At 40.9% G+C, this 22,710-nt stretch overlaps 1 protein-coding gene across 3 annotated transcripts in view; it reads right to left on the bottom strand.

Moving 5' to 3' along the window:
* GRK3 (G protein-coupled receptor kinase 3) overlaps positions 1 to 22,710 on the bottom strand; it is a 125,724-nt gene that overhangs the window by 36,697 nt on the left and 66,317 nt on the right. For all 3 annotated transcript variants that reach the window (XM_082641515.1, XM_082641516.1, XM_082641517.1), the window contains 5 exons: positions 21,098 to 21,172; positions 15,579 to 15,640; positions 10,643 to 10,694; positions 8,430 to 8,521; positions 5,967 to 6,066 (listed from right to left, as the gene is read on the bottom strand). In XM_082641515.1, coding sequence (XP_082497641.1) covers positions 5,967 to 6,066; positions 8,430 to 8,521; positions 10,643 to 10,694; positions 15,579 to 15,640; positions 21,098 to 21,172 — 381 coding nt within the window. The remainder of the gene's footprint in view (positions 1 to 5,966; positions 6,067 to 8,429; positions 8,522 to 10,642; positions 10,695 to 15,578; positions 15,641 to 21,097; positions 21,173 to 22,710) is intronic.

Here is a 22,710-nt window from a genome sequence, read left to right as displayed (position 1 = left end):
TGCTGCCGGAGCAATAGGCTATCTGTACAATCAGCTGTGGACGCTCACCCCTACCTCACACCACACACTAACGTCAACCCCAGGTGGATATAGACCTAAAGGTAAAACAATAAAGCTTCTAGGAGAAAACCAAAGAGAACAACCTCAGGACCTTAGGGTGAAGTAAAGATTTCTTAGGGGCTTCCCTGGTGGCGCAGTGGTTGAGAATCTGCCTGCTAATGCAGGGGACACGGGTTCGAGCCCTGGTCTGGGAGGATTCCACATGCCACGGAGCAACTAGGCCCGTAAGCCACAACTACTGAGCCTGCGCGTCTGGAGCCTGTGCTCCACAACAAGAGAGGCCACGATAGTGAGAGGTCCACGCACCACGATGAAGAGTGGCCCCCGCTTGCCACAACTAGAGAAAGCCCTCGCACAGAAACGAAGACCCAACACAGCAAAAATAAATAAATTAATTAATAAACTCCTAACCCCAACATCTTGTTAAAAAAAAAAAAAAAACTTAAAAAAAAAAAAGATTTCTTAAACAGGCCACAAAAAGCACTAACAATAAAAATATTGATAAGCTGGACTAAAATAAAAGTTAAGAACTTCTGTTCTTCAGAAGACACCAGTAAGAGAGTAAAAAGGTGAGTCACAGAATGGTAGAAGATATTTGCAGTCCATATATATCTTGAATATATAAAGAACTTCCAACAATCAATAAAGAGAAAGCAAACAACCCAGTAGAAAAATGGCAAAAGAGCAACAACAACAATAATAATGTAGACACTTCACACAAGAGAGTATCAAACGGCCCGCAAGCCTATAAACAGATGTCAGGCCTCAGTTTTCCCTAAAGAAATGCAAATTGAAAATCACAATGTGTCATCACTAAAACCCATGAGAATGGCTAATGTTAAATAGACTGACAATGCCAAGTGCTGCAAAGGTATGGAGATAATGGAACTTCCAGTATGGCGCTGGGAAGGCGGAATGGTACTACCACTTTCACAAGATGTTCAGTGGGATCTGCTAAAGCTGATCACTACCTGCAAAGCCTCTGAGCCAGCATTTCTACCCCGGGGTATTTACCCAACAGCAATCTGTACTCAGGTGCACGAGAATCTGTACTCATGTGCACCAAGGACATGGGAATGGTCCTCATGGCACTATTCAAAATAGCCCAAACCAGGAAATAACCCCAATGTCTACACCAACAGGAGGATGGATACATGAATTGTGGCACATGTATATGATGGAATACTATAGAACAGGGGCCACCAAACGTTTTATGCAAAGGGCTAGACAGTAAATATTTTAAGCTTTGCAGGCCTCATCCAGTCTCTATCACATACTCTTCTGTTTCTTTTCTTTACAATGCTTTAAAAAGGAAAAAAACATTCTTAGTTCATGGGCTGTGAACACAAGCCAGATTTGGTCCCTGGGCCACACACATAGCCTGGTGACCCCTGCTATTTAGCTACAGAAGGCGCTGTTGCTAAGAGCAACGACTCAGATGCATCTCGCAAGCAACACTGAGTGAGAGAAGCCAGACACAAAAAGAGTACACTTATATGAAGTTTCAACACGGGCAAAGCTAAATTACTGTTTTAGACATCTGGGTAGTAGTTAGCTTGGGCGTGGGGTGAGTGGCTGGAAGGGACACAGGGAGACTTCTGGAACACCGGTAACTTTTTATCTCTTGACGTGGGTGCTGGATACACACACGTGTTCCCTGGTGAAAATCCATCAGTGCCCCACCCACTAGGTCTAGAACTAGGTCCACTGAGATAAACATACAGTGTACACTTGCCACTCAACTGATTCAAATAGCAAACGGCATGAAATATCTATATCCACTTTCTTAACAGAAGCAAAGCATTATTAAATTCCACAGAAAGTATTCAAATTTCAACAGAATAATCTGAAACAGAATTCACATGGTTCACACCTGTCGATTAAGGGCATACAGATAAATTTGTGTTAACACATTCCTATGTGCTCAAGATTCATGAACTTGAACTCAATTTCTACAAATCTGGAGGAAGTTACTCCAGAATGAATTACAAAATTCATTTTGTGGTTACCTAGTTTTCCTTAGAGGTCTGTTGAGAGGTGTTAGTGTTTACTAATGTTAAGATTTATTTTTCGTTAAATAGGTAAAATAACGGTGTTACCCTTTATCTGTTAAAAGCCATGTGGTTCTCGGTGGGCGGGTACCCTCCTACTTGCAATCCCACCAGCGTTTCACCAGACCTTTCCATAGTCTGCTGGCGATGGCTCATCCTGCTCCAAATATCATGCTTCTTCCTTAATGGGGTTCCCCACATACTCTGGTTCCTGATCTGATGAACAATTCATCTCTAGAGCAGAGAAGCGGGTGGACCAGGAACTTAGTATAGCCTGGGTCTTTCCCAGATTGAGAGAGCAACTCCACTCACTTCACCCAGAGGACAAATAGAGCCTGGAAAGGGGGTATTTCTGAACATGATGGTGTATGATCATTCTAATGACGGCCCTGGGAAAACTGCAAAAGGTCAAAGTATAGTTAAGATACTACGTTATTAAGATGGGACATGAATTGCAGATTTAGAATCATAGGCCACCGGAGTAGAAAGGACTCTTAAGAAAGAAAAAAAAAAAAAAATCATGTGGTCCGATTTATTTTAAAGACAAGGAAACTAAACTCCCTACCTCCTAAAAGGGAAATGTCTTGCCTGGGGTCACAAAGGAATTTGGTAGCCAGCCAAGATTCAAACCCCAGCTCTCTGACCCTGGACTCTTGGCAGAGCTGTCCTATGTTACCCTACTTACGAAGGCAAAGTTTCCATAGCAACATGAAATAAAAGCTCCACTAAAGGGATTTGACTTGGTTACCTCTACAGAATTTGCTGACCATGATCCCTCATCTCTCAGGCCCTGAGCAGATACCATCTTGAGTCTCAGGTGGAGTCCGAGACACAAAGAACTGAATACTGACCCAAGTGGACAAACAGGCAGCGGTTTAATGATGGTGTTGGTACGGTTTCAAAGATAATTATGGTTAAGATGTTCCGCCTTGATTACAAATTCAAGGTAAATAAGAACTAGGGTTTTTTTTTTACGGGTGGATACTTAAATAAAAGCTCTTCAGCAAGGAACTGTCTTCTTTGATTTCCTACCTAGTGAGCAAAATAGCCTGCATTTTGCAGGAACTTAAAACTGTGATAAAATAGACCGTAAAGTAATCCTTCAGAACATTTCTCTACACTGCAGTCAGAGGAACCTTTTCAGACTTGCAAGGCTTATCATGTTATCTTCCTACTTCAAACACTTTTGTTCCCAATGGCTCTTAAGATTTTTAAAAATCCTCAGTACTGGCCCAGAAAGCTCTTTCTGGTCTGATCTGGCCTCTGTTTGCCTCTCTCCCTTACAACTTCATCTTGTGGTCCTTACCCTATCACTTCTGACCCTACCTCTGCCGACCTTCTGTGAGTCCCCAGAACTTCCATGCTCAGGGCCCACATGTGCCCGGGCACCTCCCCTGACTTCAGAGGAGCGTTTGTGGACAATACCTCCGCCCTGCTAAATGCCTTCTGAGCACCGTGGACCTGTCTTTCCTACCTCTTGCCACGTGTTCCAATGATCAACGCATTTGTGAGACTGTCTGAATAAACACCAGCTGCTCTCACTCTATGCAGCTCTGTAAGAACAAGGACCAAACCAGGGTTTCAGGACCCCCGTGTCGTAGTGGAGGGCCCGGCACAATCTAGGTCTCAAGTATGGATCAAGGAATGAATGAGCAATGCTTCTCATGAACAACACCTGACTTAATTAATGAAGGTGCTGACGGCTCCCCCCAGTCATAGACATACATGTCCTCAATTCCCTTTTTACTACCCGAAAGTTACAGAATAAAACTGGGAACAGTACTTCCTACTATCTCTTTGGGGGATGAGAAGTAGGAATCCTCAATTTGAGATTGAAAGAGAAAAACAACCTTCTAGTAAATAGAAAACTCTGATGGGTGACTCTGGCTCATTTTCATGCCAACACCTTAGGAAATCATATTGATACAGGCCAATCTAAAGCATCACCTAAGGAGGAAATTTTAAACTAAAGATTACTTAAATCCTATAAACCATGGCCTTTCATTAGCAAAAACAATTCCAAATAACTCTATTACAATTCTTTCAATTCTTTACTACAATTCTTTAAATTATGTACTTATACATGTTTAAAATGCTAAACAGTTTTGATATTTGAATAAAAAATATAAACAAGTCTTTTAAATTAGTGCAAAGCAGTAGCTCAATATAACCTCAATTTTTTATTTATTCCCCTATGGGTAGACCAGTGAGGAACTCTACAACTACTTAACGACTCTCCCTCACCTGAATAAAACAAAAATGCTACATGAAAATTAAAATTGTACGTATATTTTTCCAACACAAAAAATTTTTTTCCATAGGCTTTCCTGTGAATAAATATCCAAGGCTTTGAGATAACTCATTAAAAATTGCTATTTTAATAAAGCACTTAAAATCTGCAGTAAACACACATCCATGTCTGAAATGAAGACACAGACATTTCAACAGATACTAGAAGCCAATGCTATTCACGTTGATTCCAATACAGTGTGCAGGCCACTCAGATTCCATTCCAATCAGTTAAAATCTTGGCCATGCACACAGGGTAACTCTTATTTGAAATGCTTAATGTCCATACATTGGCAGGTAGAGGCACATAATTAGACATTACTATTTATAGCAATGGCATTTTCGTCTGTTATAGTTGAGCTAAATTATGATATTCCTTGGCTTTGATAGCAAATAGACTTTCCAGAACCACTTAAAACTAATGCTAGGATAATATAAACACCAACACAATGAATACAGGTGACAAACAATAAAACATGGAGCCTACAAAGGGATGAGAAAAGAACACTGGGACTGTCCAGGGAGTCCGGGGACTTTGGGCAAAGAAATGATGCCTCTGGGTCTCAGGTTCCTTGCTAACTAGCTGAAAGGAATTCTTTGAGTCACCATTAAGATCTGAGTCTTTCAAAGCCTTTGTGTGAAGATGACCTTATTTAGAACCCAGCTATGATAGTTGGAAGCACCATCCCGCCTCCCCCGGGGCCCCTTGTCTCACTTGCCAGGACACATGGGCACTGCCCAGGTTCCTGGGATGGTGGGTTTTTCTGGGTGCCTTTATATACCTCTGTACAGGTAAATAAAAGCCGAGGTTTTGATCCTGGGTGATACTACTAACAGGAAAAGAAATCAGAATGGGACACTGCTTTGCAAGTCAAGATGACAGCGTAAAAGCTTGCTTTTACACATGCCGAGCTAAAAATGACAGCCTGACATCCAAATAAAACATCCAACAGGCAGAAACGTAGTGCTGGAAATGGAAAAGGCCAGTGTCCACAGCAGGTAAAAGTAGCAAGTGCTGAGAAGATAAGGTTCCCTCCAAATGAAACACAGACTGGGGAGCACCCTGAAGGGACAACTGGGGTTTGACTAAGCCAAGTCACTTCCTCTCTATCAGTCTGTGAAGGATGGGAGCTACGTTTCTCTTATTTTTTCTTCTCTGGGTTAGTCTTTCTCAGTCACACAGCCAATTCTTAGCTATATTCAAGTGACTTTTTTTTGTCATTGATATGATGATTTTCTGCCATCTCTGCAACCATATTCCACAAAGAAGGAAGTCATAAATACTTACTAAAGGGACAAGTTGTCAGTGTGCACAGCGATGGTGGCTAGTACATTCCTAATTCCCAAATTAGACAGAGGTAATATCTGAATTATTCTTTATACTAACTTAGTGCTGCTGCTCCCTGCTATAAATTCTAATCCCCCTAAGAACTGGCTAGCCACATAATTCACCAGAAAAAAAAAATGCTTGTATTTAAAATAAATTGTCCTGATACAAAAACAACAACAACAAAAAAACCCAAACAAACCAAACACACCCAACAGTGTTCAAAATTGAATACTTACTCCTGTGCTCACCAGGGACAACATGATCCTTTCATTTAAGGCTAAGGTTTCTCCCTGTTTCATCTTGATCCTCTTCTTATCCAAGCATTTCATCGCATACCTAGAAACATAAATACTATTGAAAAATCTGCACTGAGAATACACCTAAGCGGATTAAACGATACGCATCATACTGGGGGAAGTTTCTCAAGATGTGGGAAGTGTTTTAAAGAAGCAAAATGCTTCTAAGAAACTAAGGAAATCTGAATCAAGTGGAGACTTCGGTCAATAATAACATGTTTGTTCGTTCCTCGTGATGAGTGTCCCACACTCAGTAAGATGAGGACGCTGGGCATGGGGTACACGGGAACTCCCTGTACTATTTCTGCCCTTTTTCTGTAAACCTAAAATAACTGTAAAATAAAAAGGCTATTTTAAAAAATCAAGCAATAATCAAGGTATTTCTATTATTATATGAACTGATGTTTCAGTTAAATAAGAGCATAAAGTAGATGGATATAAAATTCAGGGAAATAAATTTTGTATGTACTGCCACTGCCTAGTACCACTGTGTGTGTGTGTGTGTGTGTATGTGCTTTGTGGAGGTGCTGTACATGTCATATTTAGCATTTAGGAATTGTGAATTCAGCACTGGTCAAGACGTAATAAGCACGTAGAGTGTAAGACTCTAAAATGTTGAAGATTGACCAAAGGGGAAGGGAAAGCATGTGTCCAAAACTCCGTGTTCTAAAATGGCACTTTATTGATTTATTTTAAATCTATACGTAAGTTATCATATTTCAAATAATAAAAAGAATCAGTAAGATTTTTATATTCAAGTTATATTAAAGTTAGTTGAGAAGAAACCGTTGACAGCTTAAGATTTTTGAAGATTTGGAACAAACTCACATTAAGGAAATACAGACATGTTACTCAGCACACTCTGTAATCACAGGTTAAAGAAAGCAGATGCTGGGCTTCCCTGGTGGCGCAGTGGTTGGGAGTCCGCCTGCCGATGCAGGGGACGCGGGTTCATGCCCCAGTCTGGGAGGATCCCACATGCCGTGGAGCGGCTGGGCCCGTGAGCCATGGCCACTGAGCCTGCACGTCCGGAGCTTGTGCTCCGCAACGGGAGAGGCTGCGACAGTGAGAGGCCCGCGTACCGCACAAAAAAAAAAAAGAAAGAAGATGCTTTTTCAGCAGGACAAGGGAAAGCTGAAAGGAAATTTTTACAAAGGTTTTGGGGGCTTCAGAATTCTGCATGCATGACTAAATTCCCACTGATATACTACTTCACGACACCCAGGTATACTAGTTGTCTGGCTGTGGTAGGACACACAAAATCCACTTATTCCTAACTTACTTACAACTTATAATGTTATGAGTTATAGCAAAACAGAGATAGATGTTCAAATTTGATATTTTTATCCACTCTTCCAGGAGTTCTGTATGACAAATCCATTTGCGAGACACTGATTGGCTTAATTATGGGATCAAATATTGAGCACACATGAAGTGACACATTCTTGAAATATTTATTTTTTATGATAAAGAATTTTCAAAATGCCTCATACTACTTCTATCACCACCGTGCTGTGACGATGTTTAATAAGACCTTTGGATTGCAGACCACAGAGAAGGTGGCACCCACAGGTCTTGAGCCCCTCAGAGTAAGCAAGCTGAGGGCCCCCCGCCCCCCCAAGGGCAGGTGGCAGGTCACTGTCACTGGCAGCCTGGAGGCTGCAAAGGATGTGCTCGAGGATTCATGGGAGCTGAGCTTGGCCACTTCCTAGCTGTGTGACTCCTGAGAAGCGTCTACCCTTAACCTATAAAATAGAAGACTATTTACCACGCCTTGGAGGTTTCCGAGAGTCGGGTGAAATCGTAAATGTGTATGAAGAGACAAATTGGTATTATTTACTTCTAACAACAACACGTGACAGACTGGGCATCCTCAACACCTCGACAAGCAGTTATGATGAAGTAAAACAAAAATTTAGTGAAAGGTAACAAACGACAAGTAAAGTGCATCATTTAGGATCAAAAAGCCCACCGTGCAGCACAGAACTGGAAGGTATGTTTTCTATCACCCCAAACTGCACATGCTTAATCACAGGTGGGTCAGAAGAGAATGTCTCTCCCCTGCAAAGCAGAGAATTCTTTGCAGTCTGATCGGACTGGGAGGCCATACATAACACCCCTTCTTGGCCACCTCTGGATTCCTGGCTCTTCACCCACGGCCTGAACCACTGCAGGCTCCCGATACACGGTTTCTGGTTACCTTCCCATTTAGCCCTAAGAGGTAGAAGTTCCAGATCATCTTGTTTGCTATGCTTTACAAAATACAGCCTATTTCCTTCTGAGGTAAATTACTGCAGGAGTGAGATCATAGGCTTCCATAAATCTACATAGGGGTTTTCTTTTGATGCAAGCATAAAATTCTCTTAATATTCCCAGCAAAACATACGAGCCTAGAAAGCTTACATTTTTCCAGTGTCTGCTTTCCTGCAACCATATACTTCACCGAATCCTCCTCGTCCAATAATCCTATGTACGCTGAAATCATTCATGGTCAACTGTGAATTCAAAATGCAACATGGAAACGTAAAACTGCATAAAAATTATGCTGTTGTTTTCATGTAAAACATAATACAGTTATTAAAATAGCGATTCAGATACACCTGCCCTTTCCGTGACTGGTCCCTCAAACTGAGAGGTGAGAAGCACAAGGTGGCAGGACATTCTAGAACCACCTTCTATGCAAACTGCACAGAATGCACACCACGGAGGCAAATGGGAAGATGACACAGTGGTAGCCGAATTAGATTGGTTTTCTGATCTCATAAATCTTATATTGGACGATGTACGCTTTGAAGACAAGTGAATGTGAAATTTCCACTCAAAACACAAAGCAACATCAGCTACTCTGAAGTCTAAAATTTGGGAACAGTTCAGCAAGGCCAGGAACGTAATGGTAGATAAATAGGTCCACGTCAAGGCCATCTATGTTTTCCTAACTGTGGGCCATATGATCAGAAAGCCCAACAGATGCTGGCCGTGTGAATGTTTTATCAGTAACGTCAGTGAGTAGAGACGACTCATGCTGGGCATGTGAGCATGAAACCAGACCAAGTGTGAGTAACTCTATGAAGAGGCTTTATTCCTAAGCACTTTGTCAATATCATCCCAGCAACGCCCTGCTTCCTAAGCAGTTTTCATGGCATTAGACAGTACGAAGGCAGATAGATAGTCCTATGTTCGTGGTAAGAGGCCATCAGATAACAGCAAATGCCTACTAGTTTATGTATCCTCAAATGAAGGGTCAGATGCTTGAAGGGTTTCCCCAGACAACCCTTCAAATATCATGTCTGCAGCCAGGGAGGGGCATCTGGCCCACTAGCTTCATGTTTGGTGCTCAGAGGACATGAGGACATGAAGACATGAGGATACCATGTCTGCTAAAGGAACTCAAGCCCAAGGAAGATCCACAGCACATATAAGGGATTTTTTTTTTTTGGCCGTGCTGCGGCATGCCACAGCAACAGACCAGGGATCGAACCCGTGCTCCCTGCCGTGGAAGCATGGAGTCCCAACCACTGGACCGCCAGGGAAGTCCCAATAAGGGATTATTTTTAAAAATGTGTCACTGCCTCTTGCTTCTCAATCCTGCCAGGAAATGGGGTGGAGAGAGGAGGTTAAAAAGAAGAAGAAGGGGCTTCCCTGGTGGCGCAGTGGTTGGGAATCTGCCTGCCTATGCAGGGGACATGGGTTCGAGCCCTGGTCTGGGAAGATCCCACATGCTGCAGAGCAACTAAGCCCGTGAGCCACAGCTACTGAGCCTGCACGTCTGGAGCCTGTGCTCTGCAATGGGAGAGGCCGCAACAGTAAGAGGCCTGCACACCGCGATGAAGAGTGGCCCCCGCTCGCCGCAACTGGAGAAAGCCCTCGCACAGAAACGAAGACCCAACACAGCCAAAAATAAATAAATAAATAATTTTTTTAAAAGAAGAAGAAAAAAACCCACTTCTTCCAATAGTACTGCTCAAGTAAAAAACTGAAAAACAAAATCCAGTTATTTCTTTTTCTCACTTGCAAACCTACGTGAAGGGAGAGCATGAAGGAAAGGGGAAGAGAAACGTACACTCTAAAAGCGAAGGAAAGAACCTGCCCTAGAATTACTGACAGTGAAAAGCTAACAGAAGATACAGTGCTAAGGGGTTAATGTCAGAAAGTAGCCTGTCTTTGAGGACTGCTTTTATCATTCTCAAAATAATGAAAAAGATGAAACCGTGGTCTAGTAAAAGATGTCATCATGTTTATTACATCATTGCACCTAAGAATAAGAAAAAAAGGAACTTTGCCAAGATGGCATAAGGCACGGGCATATGGGAATTACATTATGTAGAAGACTTGCATTTTTACAACTGCTTCTGTTAAAAGGTCAATTACCGCTTAAGATAACCATTCTTAAATAAATAAACACATTCTTACATGAATATGAGAAAAGAGAATTAAAATTCGAAGTGTTTACGATTGGGTATAGGAGGATGGGGTTTTCATGCATAAAGCCATAAGCACGACATCTGTTTGGGCAGTGTGTTACCCTTGGGAGTATGCTGCCGAATAAAATATTTTCTCACGAAGTTGAGCCAGAGGAAATTTTTATTTAAAAAAAGAAAGGCAAAGATGATACTCACATGGATATTTAATTCCACGTTTTTCCACTGGCAAAATCTAGTGAACTTGTCACTGAAAAAGAACGTAAGGAATTACGGAAAAGTTAAATATCAAGTTAACTGAGAAACTAGAATTGTACCGCTTGTGTTGCTTCTCAAACGGAGTAAGTTTTCATAAACATTTTTTCACAAAGGATTCACCTGGTATTTAGGGCTTTATTTTATGATTCAAATTGAAGACTGTGTGTTTTCCCTTTAAGTGTCATTATGCTGTGGTAACATCTTTATCTGCGTCAGCACTGTCCAACAGACGGGTAACAGAAGCTGCGTATGTAATTTAATTTTAATAATATATTTTATTTAAACCAATATATCAAAAAAGTATCATTTCAACATAAAATTAAATCAAATCAATATACAATTTTAATGAGACAGTCTACATTCTTGCTTTTCTATTAAGTCTTTGAAATCTGGTGGGTATTTGCCCAACTTAATTCAGACTAATCATATTTCAGGAGTTCCACAGCTACACGTGGTGAGTGGCTACCATACTGGACAGTGTAGCTCTCAATGACAAAAAAATTGCTGTTTACAAATAATTAGAGGGGTAGCAAATATAATACCTAAATAGTGCTTATCATGCTCCAGGCCCTGTTCACCTACTCCTTCAACAACTCCATCATCAGGTACCGTCATGATGCCCAACTTACAGCCAAGACCACCTGAGCTTGCCCAAGGTCACACGGAGAGAGAATGGGTGGAGCCGGATTTAAACCCAAACCAATGTCTGCCTCACAAAGATGCAAACAGTGCAGGAGAGAAACCCTCAGACGAGAATCGGAACATGGAAGTCATAATGCATTGATAAGCTCCCAGTTTACTCAACTGCTGGAGGAGTGTTTTTTTCATCCATGAAGTAAGAAACATATCTATCCCATTAATAAAGGCATTATTGGGATTATTTTTTATTAATGAGCAACATATCTATAAAATGTTTGCTTTTAAATTTTTTTTCAGAAGAAATGCATTCTGGATTGAATACTCCTTAAAAGCGAAGAACATTTCTGGTGATTGCTGGACTTCATCTAGCCCTTGGCATGATTCCTTACATAGGAACGGTATTCAGGGTTCTATGAAGGAATGAATGAATTAAAAAAAGGAAGAAAGGGAAGGAGAGAGAAAGGCAGGAAGAGAGGGAGGGAGTTCTTATGAAGTGCAAGTTACAGGTATTATCAGCACTATAATATGATGCCTTAAGGCATCCAAATATCCCAGGTCACTGGGGGTTTCATCTAATATGCCTTCTAAGGATCTTTTAAAAATATTTCTGAGGCTAATAATCAAATTAAGAATTAAAAGCAGAAGAACTCTTGTAATTACACAGCATCTTTTTTCACTGACTCTGAAATGACTTTTAAAGAGTGTTTCACTGATCCTCCTAACATCTCTATGAGGTTGGTAAAATAAATTTTGAGTTTCTGAGAGTTATTTCAAAGAGTTTTTTTTTTTTAAAGCATGGTGAGTGCAAAAGGTGAAACCACACTGGGGTGAATAAATCCATGACTTTGAAATCACTTGGTGTGTGAGGCTAGCTCACACCCTGCCTTCTCACGGATTCTGGAGTTCAGAGATGGCAACGGAGGTGGGGGTGTGGGGGGTGTGATCTGGCACATTTTATGAACTTGCAAACTAGCTGGGGAGGGTAAACAACCAGGGATAGAGAAGTGGCCTGCTGGCCAAGAGAAGAGTCGAGGAAAATCAACTCCCAACCCATACCCTGCGCCAAAAGAACACACACTCCATCAAAAAATAAGAACAGATATTTTGCCCATTAAATACGATAGCAAGTTCTTCTTTAGGAAGTACAGATGGCTGCTGGGTGTCCTGGCTGTCGTGTGCCCGCGGGGTTCCTTGAGCTCCATTCCTAGGCAATATCTAGTCACTAGAATGGGCACTTCTGGATGGGGAGGAGGAACCGGGGCTGAGAATAGGGCAGAGCCTGGGCAGCACAGGGCTTCAGAGCCAGAGCCCTTGCAGGTGACTTAACCGCCGCCTCGGACGGAAGAGCAGGGGTGAAAGATACAAAGACCACTGGGGCGCGGCGAGGGTGAGCAGAACAAGTGTTTTTAACTCTAACCCCTGACGTGGGCTTTAGATTACTGAGCAATCTGATGTTCACTGCTGAAGCGAGCCTCACCAGCCTCATCCAGAAGAGGGAAAGCCTCCCTCTAGGATTCAGCCCCACAGGGAACTTAACCCCGTGTCCCTGCTGGGCCTCAGGAGAAGGTGGAGAGGCAGGCTCAGCACTGCTGAAGATGTCCTCCTTTTTTTTTTTTTTTTAAATTTAAGTGAAGTATAATTGATTTACAATGTGTTAATTTCTGAACAGCAAAGTGATTCAGTTATACACATATATATTCTTTTTCATTATGGTTTATCACAGGATACATGTGATATATATTCATTATATATTCATTATGGTTTATCTAGTTCATTATTCATTATGGTTTATCTAGTTTCCTGCTATACAGTAGGACCTTGTTGTTTATCCATTCTCTATATACTAGTTTGCATCTGCTAACCCCAAACTCCCAGTCCAACCCCTGCCCCACCCCGCCTCCCCCTTGGCAACCATAAGCCTGTTCTCTACATGAAGACTTCCTCTTTACTCCTCTACTATCAAACTGCAGTGTGGCCACGGAGAAAAATCGCCTGAACCGTGAGGCCCTCAGAGAGCACAGCCAGCCCTGACGATGCTGAAGTCTACAAGGTTCTATTTATGGAGTGCCTGTGCTTTTCAAAACCCAAACTCTGGACTTCCCTGGTGGCGTAGTGGTTAAGAATCCGCCTGTCAATGCAGGGGACACGGGTTTGAGCCCTGGTCTGGGACGACCCCACATGCCACAGAGCAACTAAGCCCGTGCGCCACAACTACTGAGCCTGTGCTCTAGAGCCCGCGAGCCACAACTACTGAAGTCCGCAGGCCTAGAGCCCGTGCTCCGCAACAAGAAGCCACCGCAATGAGAAGCTCGCACACCGCGATGAAGAGTAGCCTCCGCTCACTGCAACTAGAGAAAGCCCGCGCGCAGCAACGAAAACCCAACGCAGGCAAAAATAAATAATAAATAAATTAATTAACAACAAAAAAACCCAAACTCTGAACTCTTGGCCTGACAATGGATTTTTTACTGTTAATTTGATAATGTATTAACATAAAAAGAACCAAAAATATATATATATAAATGAACTGACTTTAAAAATAATTCACTTATATAAAATGGTAAGTTTCAGAAAATCCAATGTGCATGCTTGCCTAAAATGCAAACAGCTTCACTCGTGTTTCCTGTGGTGATAAGAGTGAATGGTTAGGGGGAGGAGGCTGGGAGATGGATGGATTGGAGTCTGGGTTTAACAGATATAAACTACTACACAGAGAATTGATAAACAACAAGGTCCTACTATACAGCACAGGGAACTATATTCAATATCCTGGGATAAACCATAATGGAAAAGAATATGAAAAAGAAAGTGTGTGTGTGCATGTGTGTATGTGTGTGTGTGTGTGTGTGTGTGTGTGTGTGTGTGTGTGTATATATATATAATTGAATCACTTTGCCGTACAGCAGAAATTAACATTGTAAATCAACTATACTTCAATAAAACTAAAAAAAAAAAAAAAAACCACACAGCGAATGGTTAACTCGGTGGGAGAAAATGACTGTGCAGGTTTACCTGGTGGATACACAATGGAGTTAACAAGACCTCTTCCCCAATTTTAATTACCATCCCCATTTCTCCCCTCTCCACCAAGGATCATATAACAGTGAGGGTGACCCAGGAGTTTGGGAAGTCAGACTTTAGCATCAACAGCAGTGGAGACGGCCCAGGACTTGGTTGAGTCTCACCCCTAGGCCGGCATCCTATCCCCTCAGTTTGATTTCACGGCTTTTTGGCAAAGCCTCTGCTACTACTCAGAAGAATGTAATCATTTGTATGCAGATTCATTTCCTGGTATTGACTCCACTCCAAGATAAAATTATCTCCTGAACTCTGGTAGAATCATGACACAACTTTTTTAGATTTTATTTTAATTATTTTATTTCTATGAACATGTGGAGAAAAAAAAAACTGCACTGAAGTATTTGCTCTTAAAGGGCAACTACTGAACAGCTGCAGGCTGCTCCATCGATGAGGCACGGTCATCACGACAACTGTCTAGAAATTAGCCGAGTTTATGGAGAAGAGGACAGTCAGTGTGAATGCAGATTCAGTGTTAGGAAGTCCAATTCCAAAGGTGCATCATCATAGAGGCAAACTCAAAATACTGAAGGATTGACTCTTAGGTGTCTGAGAAGCATGTGAACACGTTTATAGGCATTACCAAAAAATTTCAGGATTTTATAAGACAGACATACCCTATAGCTTGAGTAACCCAGAGGGGCGTATTTATCGGGTACATTAATGATATATATGACTACAGGCATTTGCCGATACTTAAATTCTACTATGTAAAGAATCAAGAGAAGGCTTGTCTCACTTTGAAGGATATGATTTCAAGATATAAACAAATGAATTAGATATAGACTCGTGCTTACATTAGCAAAGGTGTCCCAATAAGATACTTTTAATTGTGAGGTTCCTTAGCCTATTTAAATTTTGGACCATTTGGAAGCTAAAGAACTAAAGGTCAGTGGGATGTTAAGATATACAAATCCTAAATTATAAAGTACAGAGGAAACAGTCTAATGCAAAGCCTGGCACATAGCACATGGTCAATAAATGCCTGTTGAATGAATAAGTTAACACATTTTAAGGGCAGCACTTATTGGGTAAAATGAGGTGCACCTACACAGTACAAGATCTTATCAGTATAAATACAATGATATATAACTAAGATAATGTTACATGTCAAATATATCTCTATTAAAAAAAAGATTTTATACATAAAGTTTCATACCTTTCCATGAATTTTTGAAAGATGCTGCCTCGAAGACTTTCACAAATTTCTTCTATGTATGGCTGGAAAGGATGGAAAAGAAATTCCACACTGCATCAGTAAGAACAAAATAAAGTGAAAAACAGAAAAGGACGAGACTCAGACGAGGTGAGGCTCCAAATTACGTGCTCCCACAGCACCTGGTACTCGCCCTTCGCAGCCTTGTCCAGTTTTCACCAATGGACTCATGGTCACGATTATTTACTTGTGGTAATCTACACCACTCAATGGCATGTTCCATGAAGGCAAGGACAGGTCTGTCCTGTGTGCCACTGCATCCCTCCTGCCTAGCACGGCTCCTGGCAAGTCACAGACACACCTTAAATGGCTGGAATTAGCTTCATGGGCATGTGACCCATGCAGTCCCACAGAAGAGCCCAGGGCTCGGTTTGGTGCCCTGCTGTTGTCATCCTGAAATTCTTAATAATTTCTGAACAAGGGCCCCCAGGTTTTCATTGCATACTGAGCCTTGTAAGTTACATAGTGCATCCTATAAGTTACTATTAATTATATAATTGCTATTAATTATGATTATCATAAATGATCAGCATTAATATTGACTTTTTTTTTTTTTTTTTTTTTTTTTTTGCGGTATGCGGGCCTCTCACTGTTGTGGCCTCTTCCGTTGCGGAGCACAGGCTCCGGATGCGCAGGCCCAGCGGCCATGGCTCACGGGCCCAGCCGCTCCGCGGCATATGGGATCCTCCCAGACCGGGGCACGAACCCGTATCCCCTGCATCGGCAGGCGGACTCTCAACCACTGCGCCACCAGGGAGGCCCTAATATTGACTTTTAAAGACGAAAAGCCAAGAGACCCATGGAGTAAATATTTTTTAAATCAGCTATTCCCAAGGTCTTTGAGCAAGTTCACGGCTAAGCGGGGGTTAAGGCAAGGGCTCCTTGCTCACATGTGCAGTGCCCTTTCCCTGTGGAGAACAATCTACTTCAATATCATGCCACTTTACACATTACCAAATAAACTGCATAAACTTATTTTCCACGGGATGGGCTTCAAATCAAGAACTATAAAAATATCAAATGCCAACATCTCACAGCTCAGCCTGGAGCCGCTTAGATAGCTTTGGAAAATATTTTCATACCCTACACTCACTGAATGATGCAAATTTAATGTTTTCTGTGTCTTCGTAGATCATCCTGAAAATGTGCAAAAAAGAAGGACCAGATCAGGAACCGTCCAAGGCAAGTGATCAAACTAGGAAGTCTGCAGAAGCCACAGTCACCAACACAGGCAGTGAGACCACCGCAGCTCGCCTGGGAGCCTCACTTCCTGCCACGAGGCTAAGCCACCTCCACCCCCTGGCAGGGCTACTGCTGTCCTGGGCGGGGCACTGGAACTGGTCACTAAAACCAAATAGACTTTGTTCCCTCCTTAGTAACGGGGGAAGCTGAACTCTCTCTCTGAAGCCCTTTCCAGCTCTAAAGTCCTGTATTTCTATGAGGACACATAATAGCAATCTTCACTAACTCTTCTAGATGCTAAAGACCAAGGGACACAAGTCTCAAGAGGCTCAAAAGACAAAAGAGATCAAGTGTTGAAAGATATATGAAAAGCCTAAATTTGTATATCACAGATTTTCTATTTACAAAAACTGTTACGTTAATATTCTTTCATATTTTATAAAACAGCCTGTACTTTTGCTAATAAAATAAAAGTTCACCAGAAATTCTTAAGACTGCCACTTTCAACACAAAGAACTACAAAATGTGTCGGGTAAGCAGTGCAAAAGCAAGAGTTCAATAGTGGGGTCATGAGCAAACAACCTCACCTGATTCTCAGTTCCCTTAACCTATAAAATGGGAGAGTCACATCTAATTTTCAAGGCCACTGTGAGAATTTAATAAGATTAAGAATGTTGAGAGCCAAGCACAGGGCCTGGAATGTTCTAGGAACCTAAATGTAAGCCAGGACCCCTCCCGACTTTTGCCACCAAATGTACCTGTGCAATTATTTATTTCTAAAGTCAATTTTGCAAACAAAAGGAATAAAAAGTATTTTGTATTTACTTTCAGAGCATTATTTTATACTACCTTCTTCTTGATATGAAATTTCAACTCAGGCATCACACTTCCTGATGTCTAAATGTATGATAAACCTACAGTAATCAAAATAGTATCGTACTGACATAAAAACAGACATTATGGACCAATGGAACAGAATAGAGAGTCCAGAAATAAATCCACACACTTATGGTCAACTAACCTTTGATAAGGGTGTCAAGCACACAATGCGGAAAGGATAGTCTCTCCAATAAATGGAGAATGAGACTGGACCCTTATCTCACACATATACAAAAATCAACTCAAGATGAATTAAGGACTTAAATATAAGACCTGAAAGTGTACAACCACTAGAAGAAAACACAGGGGGAAAAACGTCTTGACATTTGCCTGGGTGATGATTTTTTGGATGTGACATCAAAAATTCAGGCAACAAAAGCAAAAACAGACAAGTGGGATTGCATCAAACTAAAAAGCTTCTGCAGAGCAAAGGAAACAATTACCAGAGTGAAAAGCCAATCTGTAGAATGAAAGAAGATATTTGCAAACCACACATCTGATAAAGGGTTAATATTCAAAATATACCAGGAACTCGACTCAATAGCCAAAAACCAAATAACCCGATTCAAAAGGGGGCTGGCTGAGGACCTGAATAGACATTTTTCGAAAGACATACAAATGGCCAACAGGCATATGAAAAGGTGCTCAACAACACTAACTATCAAGGAAATGCAAATCAAAGCCACAATGAGGTATCACCTCACATCTGTTAGGATGGCTATTATCAGGAAGTCAAGAGGTAAGTTGTTGGTAAGGATGTAGAGTAAAGGGAGCCCTTGTGCACTGTTGGTGGGAATGTAAATTGGTGCAGCCATTATGGAAAACAGTATAAGGATTCCTCAAAAAATTAAAAACAGAACTACCATATTATCCAGCAATCCCCCTTCTGGTATATATCCAAAGGAAATGAAATCAGTATCTTGAAGAGATATCTGCATGCCCATGTTCACTGCGGCATTATTCACAACGGTAAAGATACAGAAACAACCTAAGTGTCTATCAATGGATGAATGGATAAAGAAAATGTGGTATGGATACATATATATATATATATATATATATATATATATATATATACACACACACACACACACAATGGTATAGTATTCAGTCTTTAAAAAGAAGGAAATCCTGCCATTTGTGACACCATGGGTGAATGTGGAGAACATTATGGTAAGTGAAATAAGCCAGACACAGAAAGACAAATATGATATGATCTCGTCCATACGTGGAATCTAAAAAAAGTCTAACTCATAAAAGCAGAGTAGAATGGTGGTTGCCAAGGGCTGGGAAGTGGGGGAAATGGGGAGATGGTGGTCAAAGGGTACAAAGTTTCAGTTATGCAGGATAAATAAGTTCTGGAGAGCTAATGTACAGCATGGGGACTACAGTTAATAATACTGTATTGTACACTTGAAATTTGCTAACAGAGTGGATCATAAGTGTTCTCACCCCCACACATACACACAAACACACACACACAAATGTAACTAGGTGAGGTGATGGATATGTTAATTAGTTTGATTATGACAATCACTTCACAACGAATACGTATATCAAAACATCACATTGTACACCTACAATTATATACAATTTTTATTTGTCAATTATAACTCAGAAAGTCAGGGGAAAAAAAGAAATTCCAACTCAAAGAATATCCACTAACTTTATGGTTAATGTCCCTCTACAAACAGGACATCCAAACATATAACTTCTATCTATACTTTGATCACTGTGTTCTGATGGTACATGTCACACTGAATTGCACTAATACACCTTCTTATTTAAATCAACTTAATAGGGACTATTTCCTTCACCTTTGAAATAAGAATACCAGCCATTCCATATCTATTTTTTCCGAACATTATTTAATTATTTTCTTATGAACAAATCAGTAAAGTGGTTTTGAAAGATATTGGAGAAGCTCCTAAATGACTGTTCCTTGAAGGCACAGAGAGAATTTTGGTGGTCTTTGTATCTCACCTGGAACTATCTTTTTAAATGCTATTTATGCTGCAGGAAAAGCTAGCATCAGAGTTGTAAAATCCACGTACTGCGAGGTATAATTTAGCAACGTTAGGTGTAATTGACTACGAGACTGTCTCTGAACAGCGTCAAAGTCAGACAACTCAAGTTCTGACAGGAAAATATCACAAAGGCAACAAACGGCAGATATTCACGTTGCACTTTTTGAATGTACAGTGCTTGATAAGAGCTGACATTTGCGGAGCATGGCAACAGACAGGCCTAGTGCAAAGCAACTCACATGCACTGAATCCTCAAGCCCCCCGTTTGCGGGAGAGCCTGCTGTCCCTGCCGCTTCACGGATGGGAAAACTGAAGGGAGGAGAGGTATGGTAGCTTGCGCAGGGTCTCGCAATCCAGGGCACTTAATTTCAGAGCCCAAGCTTATACCCAACTAGACTATAAAAGGTGTCACATTTTAAGAAAAGTCCATCTAATTATTTTAGCAGAAAGGCAGCACGCGGTCTGTTACTGTACCCAAATGTTCTCGGAGCCAAATCAATATTTTCTCTATAAAATAATCAGATTCATTTTGTATGTAAATAAAACCTATCATAAGGCACCTAGGTAAAAATCAACTTACTTCTCTGTAAATTACTGAATAATCCAGGAAATGGATAAATTCTTTTCATTCTGAAAATCATTACATTAATGAATGGCATTCTTTCATATTTCTTGTGACTCACAGAAACATGAAAAGTACATTATCCACTTGAAAATTTGACCGTGTCCTTGCAAGCTGCCACCTCTATAGGAAACCCACAGGATGAGCGAAAAGGCTTTGGGGAGGAGAAACCATTACATCTGAAGATCAGCAAATACACCGGCCCATCAGTTGTGGATCAAGTTTTCTGAGGCTTGTCATTTAAATCTGCATGACTGTGCTGTGTTCAAGATACGAGGAGCCAGGGCAAAGTCCAGTTCCTCAGTCACGACACCAAGGCCGTTCAAACATTCCCTCTTGATTCTTGAAAATGGATCTATTTCATCTGGGGGATAATCACCGTGGGGGTCAACACCTGTACCACTAGAAAGTAAATCTTGTCAAGTCACCGCTCTTCACAGGTGCCTGGGATGTCAAACAGGGAAAGGCTTTTTCCTCCAATGTCTTGTCTTGATTGATTTATAGAAAACAACATTACAAGAATGCTCCAGTGGCGTTTTTCAGGAAAGCCTTCACGAAGACTGTCGGCAGAACAGCACATTTCAATGAGAAGACAGGCAATACTAAACTTCAGTTCTTCCAGATAAACCTCCACGTACGAAATACAGCCTCATATGTCAATTCCCCCAGCACTTCCACACATGCAAAGAATGTCCCCAAATCCAATTGTTAAGCAAATTAGAAACATTTATTGTGAAAGCACTTTATCTTACCTGAAAAAGAGTTGATGACACTTGTTTCTTGGATAGATGACTTTGCACATGTTCTACAGCTTGCTTTGAGAATGGCTTTTAAAAATCAAAAAAACAATGTTTTTGCCACAAATATAAAACAGAGCAAACCTCTGTATGTTTTACGATATCAAACATAAAATTTAACACAAAAATTGCTAAGCAGTAACCTATACTGATTCCATCAACACGCATTCTTTAAAAAAATTTGTTGGTTGTCTGCAGGCAAGCCAAACAGATGACTGCTCCTCTGAACTTCCAGAGTTCTTAGATACCATGTCGAGAAGGATGCTGTGCACGGGGGCATCCAACTGACATACCTAATCCCACAGGAGATCAAGATGACTTCGATTAAAAAAAGCTGTAAGGAATCGTATTATCACCTTATTCAATGCATCATCCCTCAACTGGCTGATACTGGGGTCCTAAACATGTAAAATTTCTATTGTATGAGAGAAAGTGAATGCATGATAATATACCTAAGAATTAAACGTCAGGACTGCAAAGCTAAATCACGGTGTTGAAAAGACTCTAGGTTAAGGAAAATCTTGCTGTAACCACAGGGGAGAGGAATTGGTTCTAAAACAATGAAACTCACACTGACAAAGGACACACTCTGTCCTCCCCCAAAACTTCAAATTACGTCTGCAGCAACGCACGAGAAGAAGAGCTTAATTAAAAAGCATATCACACTGCTAAAACCCCTCTAAATTGTTGACCTATACGAAAACTACGTTTACAGAGGCTTTCACAGTGAACACCTGGCATTTACCAAGGTTCAACCATTCTCCAGCAAGGTAGCAAGGCACAGAGCATTACGATTAACTCTAGCTCAGAAGTTCAGTAAGCACTGTAGACAACACAATAAACACAGAAGCACAAACATATACCATTGTCATGACCACTGCTGTCCAGTCAGGCTCTCTGCAATGCTGGAAACGTGGTGAACCTGGGCTGACGCAGGAGCCACCAGCCACATGTGGGTATTGAGCCCTTGAAATGTGGCCCATGAGGAATTAAACTTTTAATTCCATTTTAATTAATTTAAACAATTTAAATACCCACATGTGGCTAGTGGCTACTGCATTGGACACAGCAGCCCAGGGCTCTTAGGATACTCCTTTGGAAAACAAGTCTTCATGTAGAGAGATTACATGGTAAATTTTCATTATTAATTATTCCACTCACTCCTGGTGGAATAATTTCCTAGGAACCCAGCTTATCCTAATGACTGAATTAGATTGTTTCTCTGATTTATCAATACAAGGAAAAAAAATGGTTTCAACCATCATTCAACTATTAATGAACTACATTAACACAATAATTTCAATCCTCCTTATTAATTCAAAGAAAGCAGTTAAGATTTTTATTGATCAATATATGATTAGCCTAACTGTTAAAAGAGAGCTAAATGAAAAACAATAAAGCTTAATTTCCTAAAGAAAGTCTAGAATTGAGGTTGGCTTTTTCTTCCATTGATCTGCATTAGCCATTTTATCAATGTTTGCAGTGAAAGTATCCACTTTTGGAAACATACCAAGAGTATATGGAGCAACAGATACTGGATCAGTGTTATCAGGAAACAAATGACAAAA

The sequence above is a fragment of the Mesoplodon mirus genome (genome assembly GCF_964341445.2).
Source record: "Mesoplodon mirus genome assembly, chromosome: 13".
In the NCBI taxonomy this organism is placed as follows: Eukaryota; Metazoa; Chordata; class Mammalia; order Artiodactyla; family Ziphiidae; genus Mesoplodon; species Mesoplodon mirus.
This window is presented reverse-complemented; position numbering and strand designations above follow the sequence as displayed.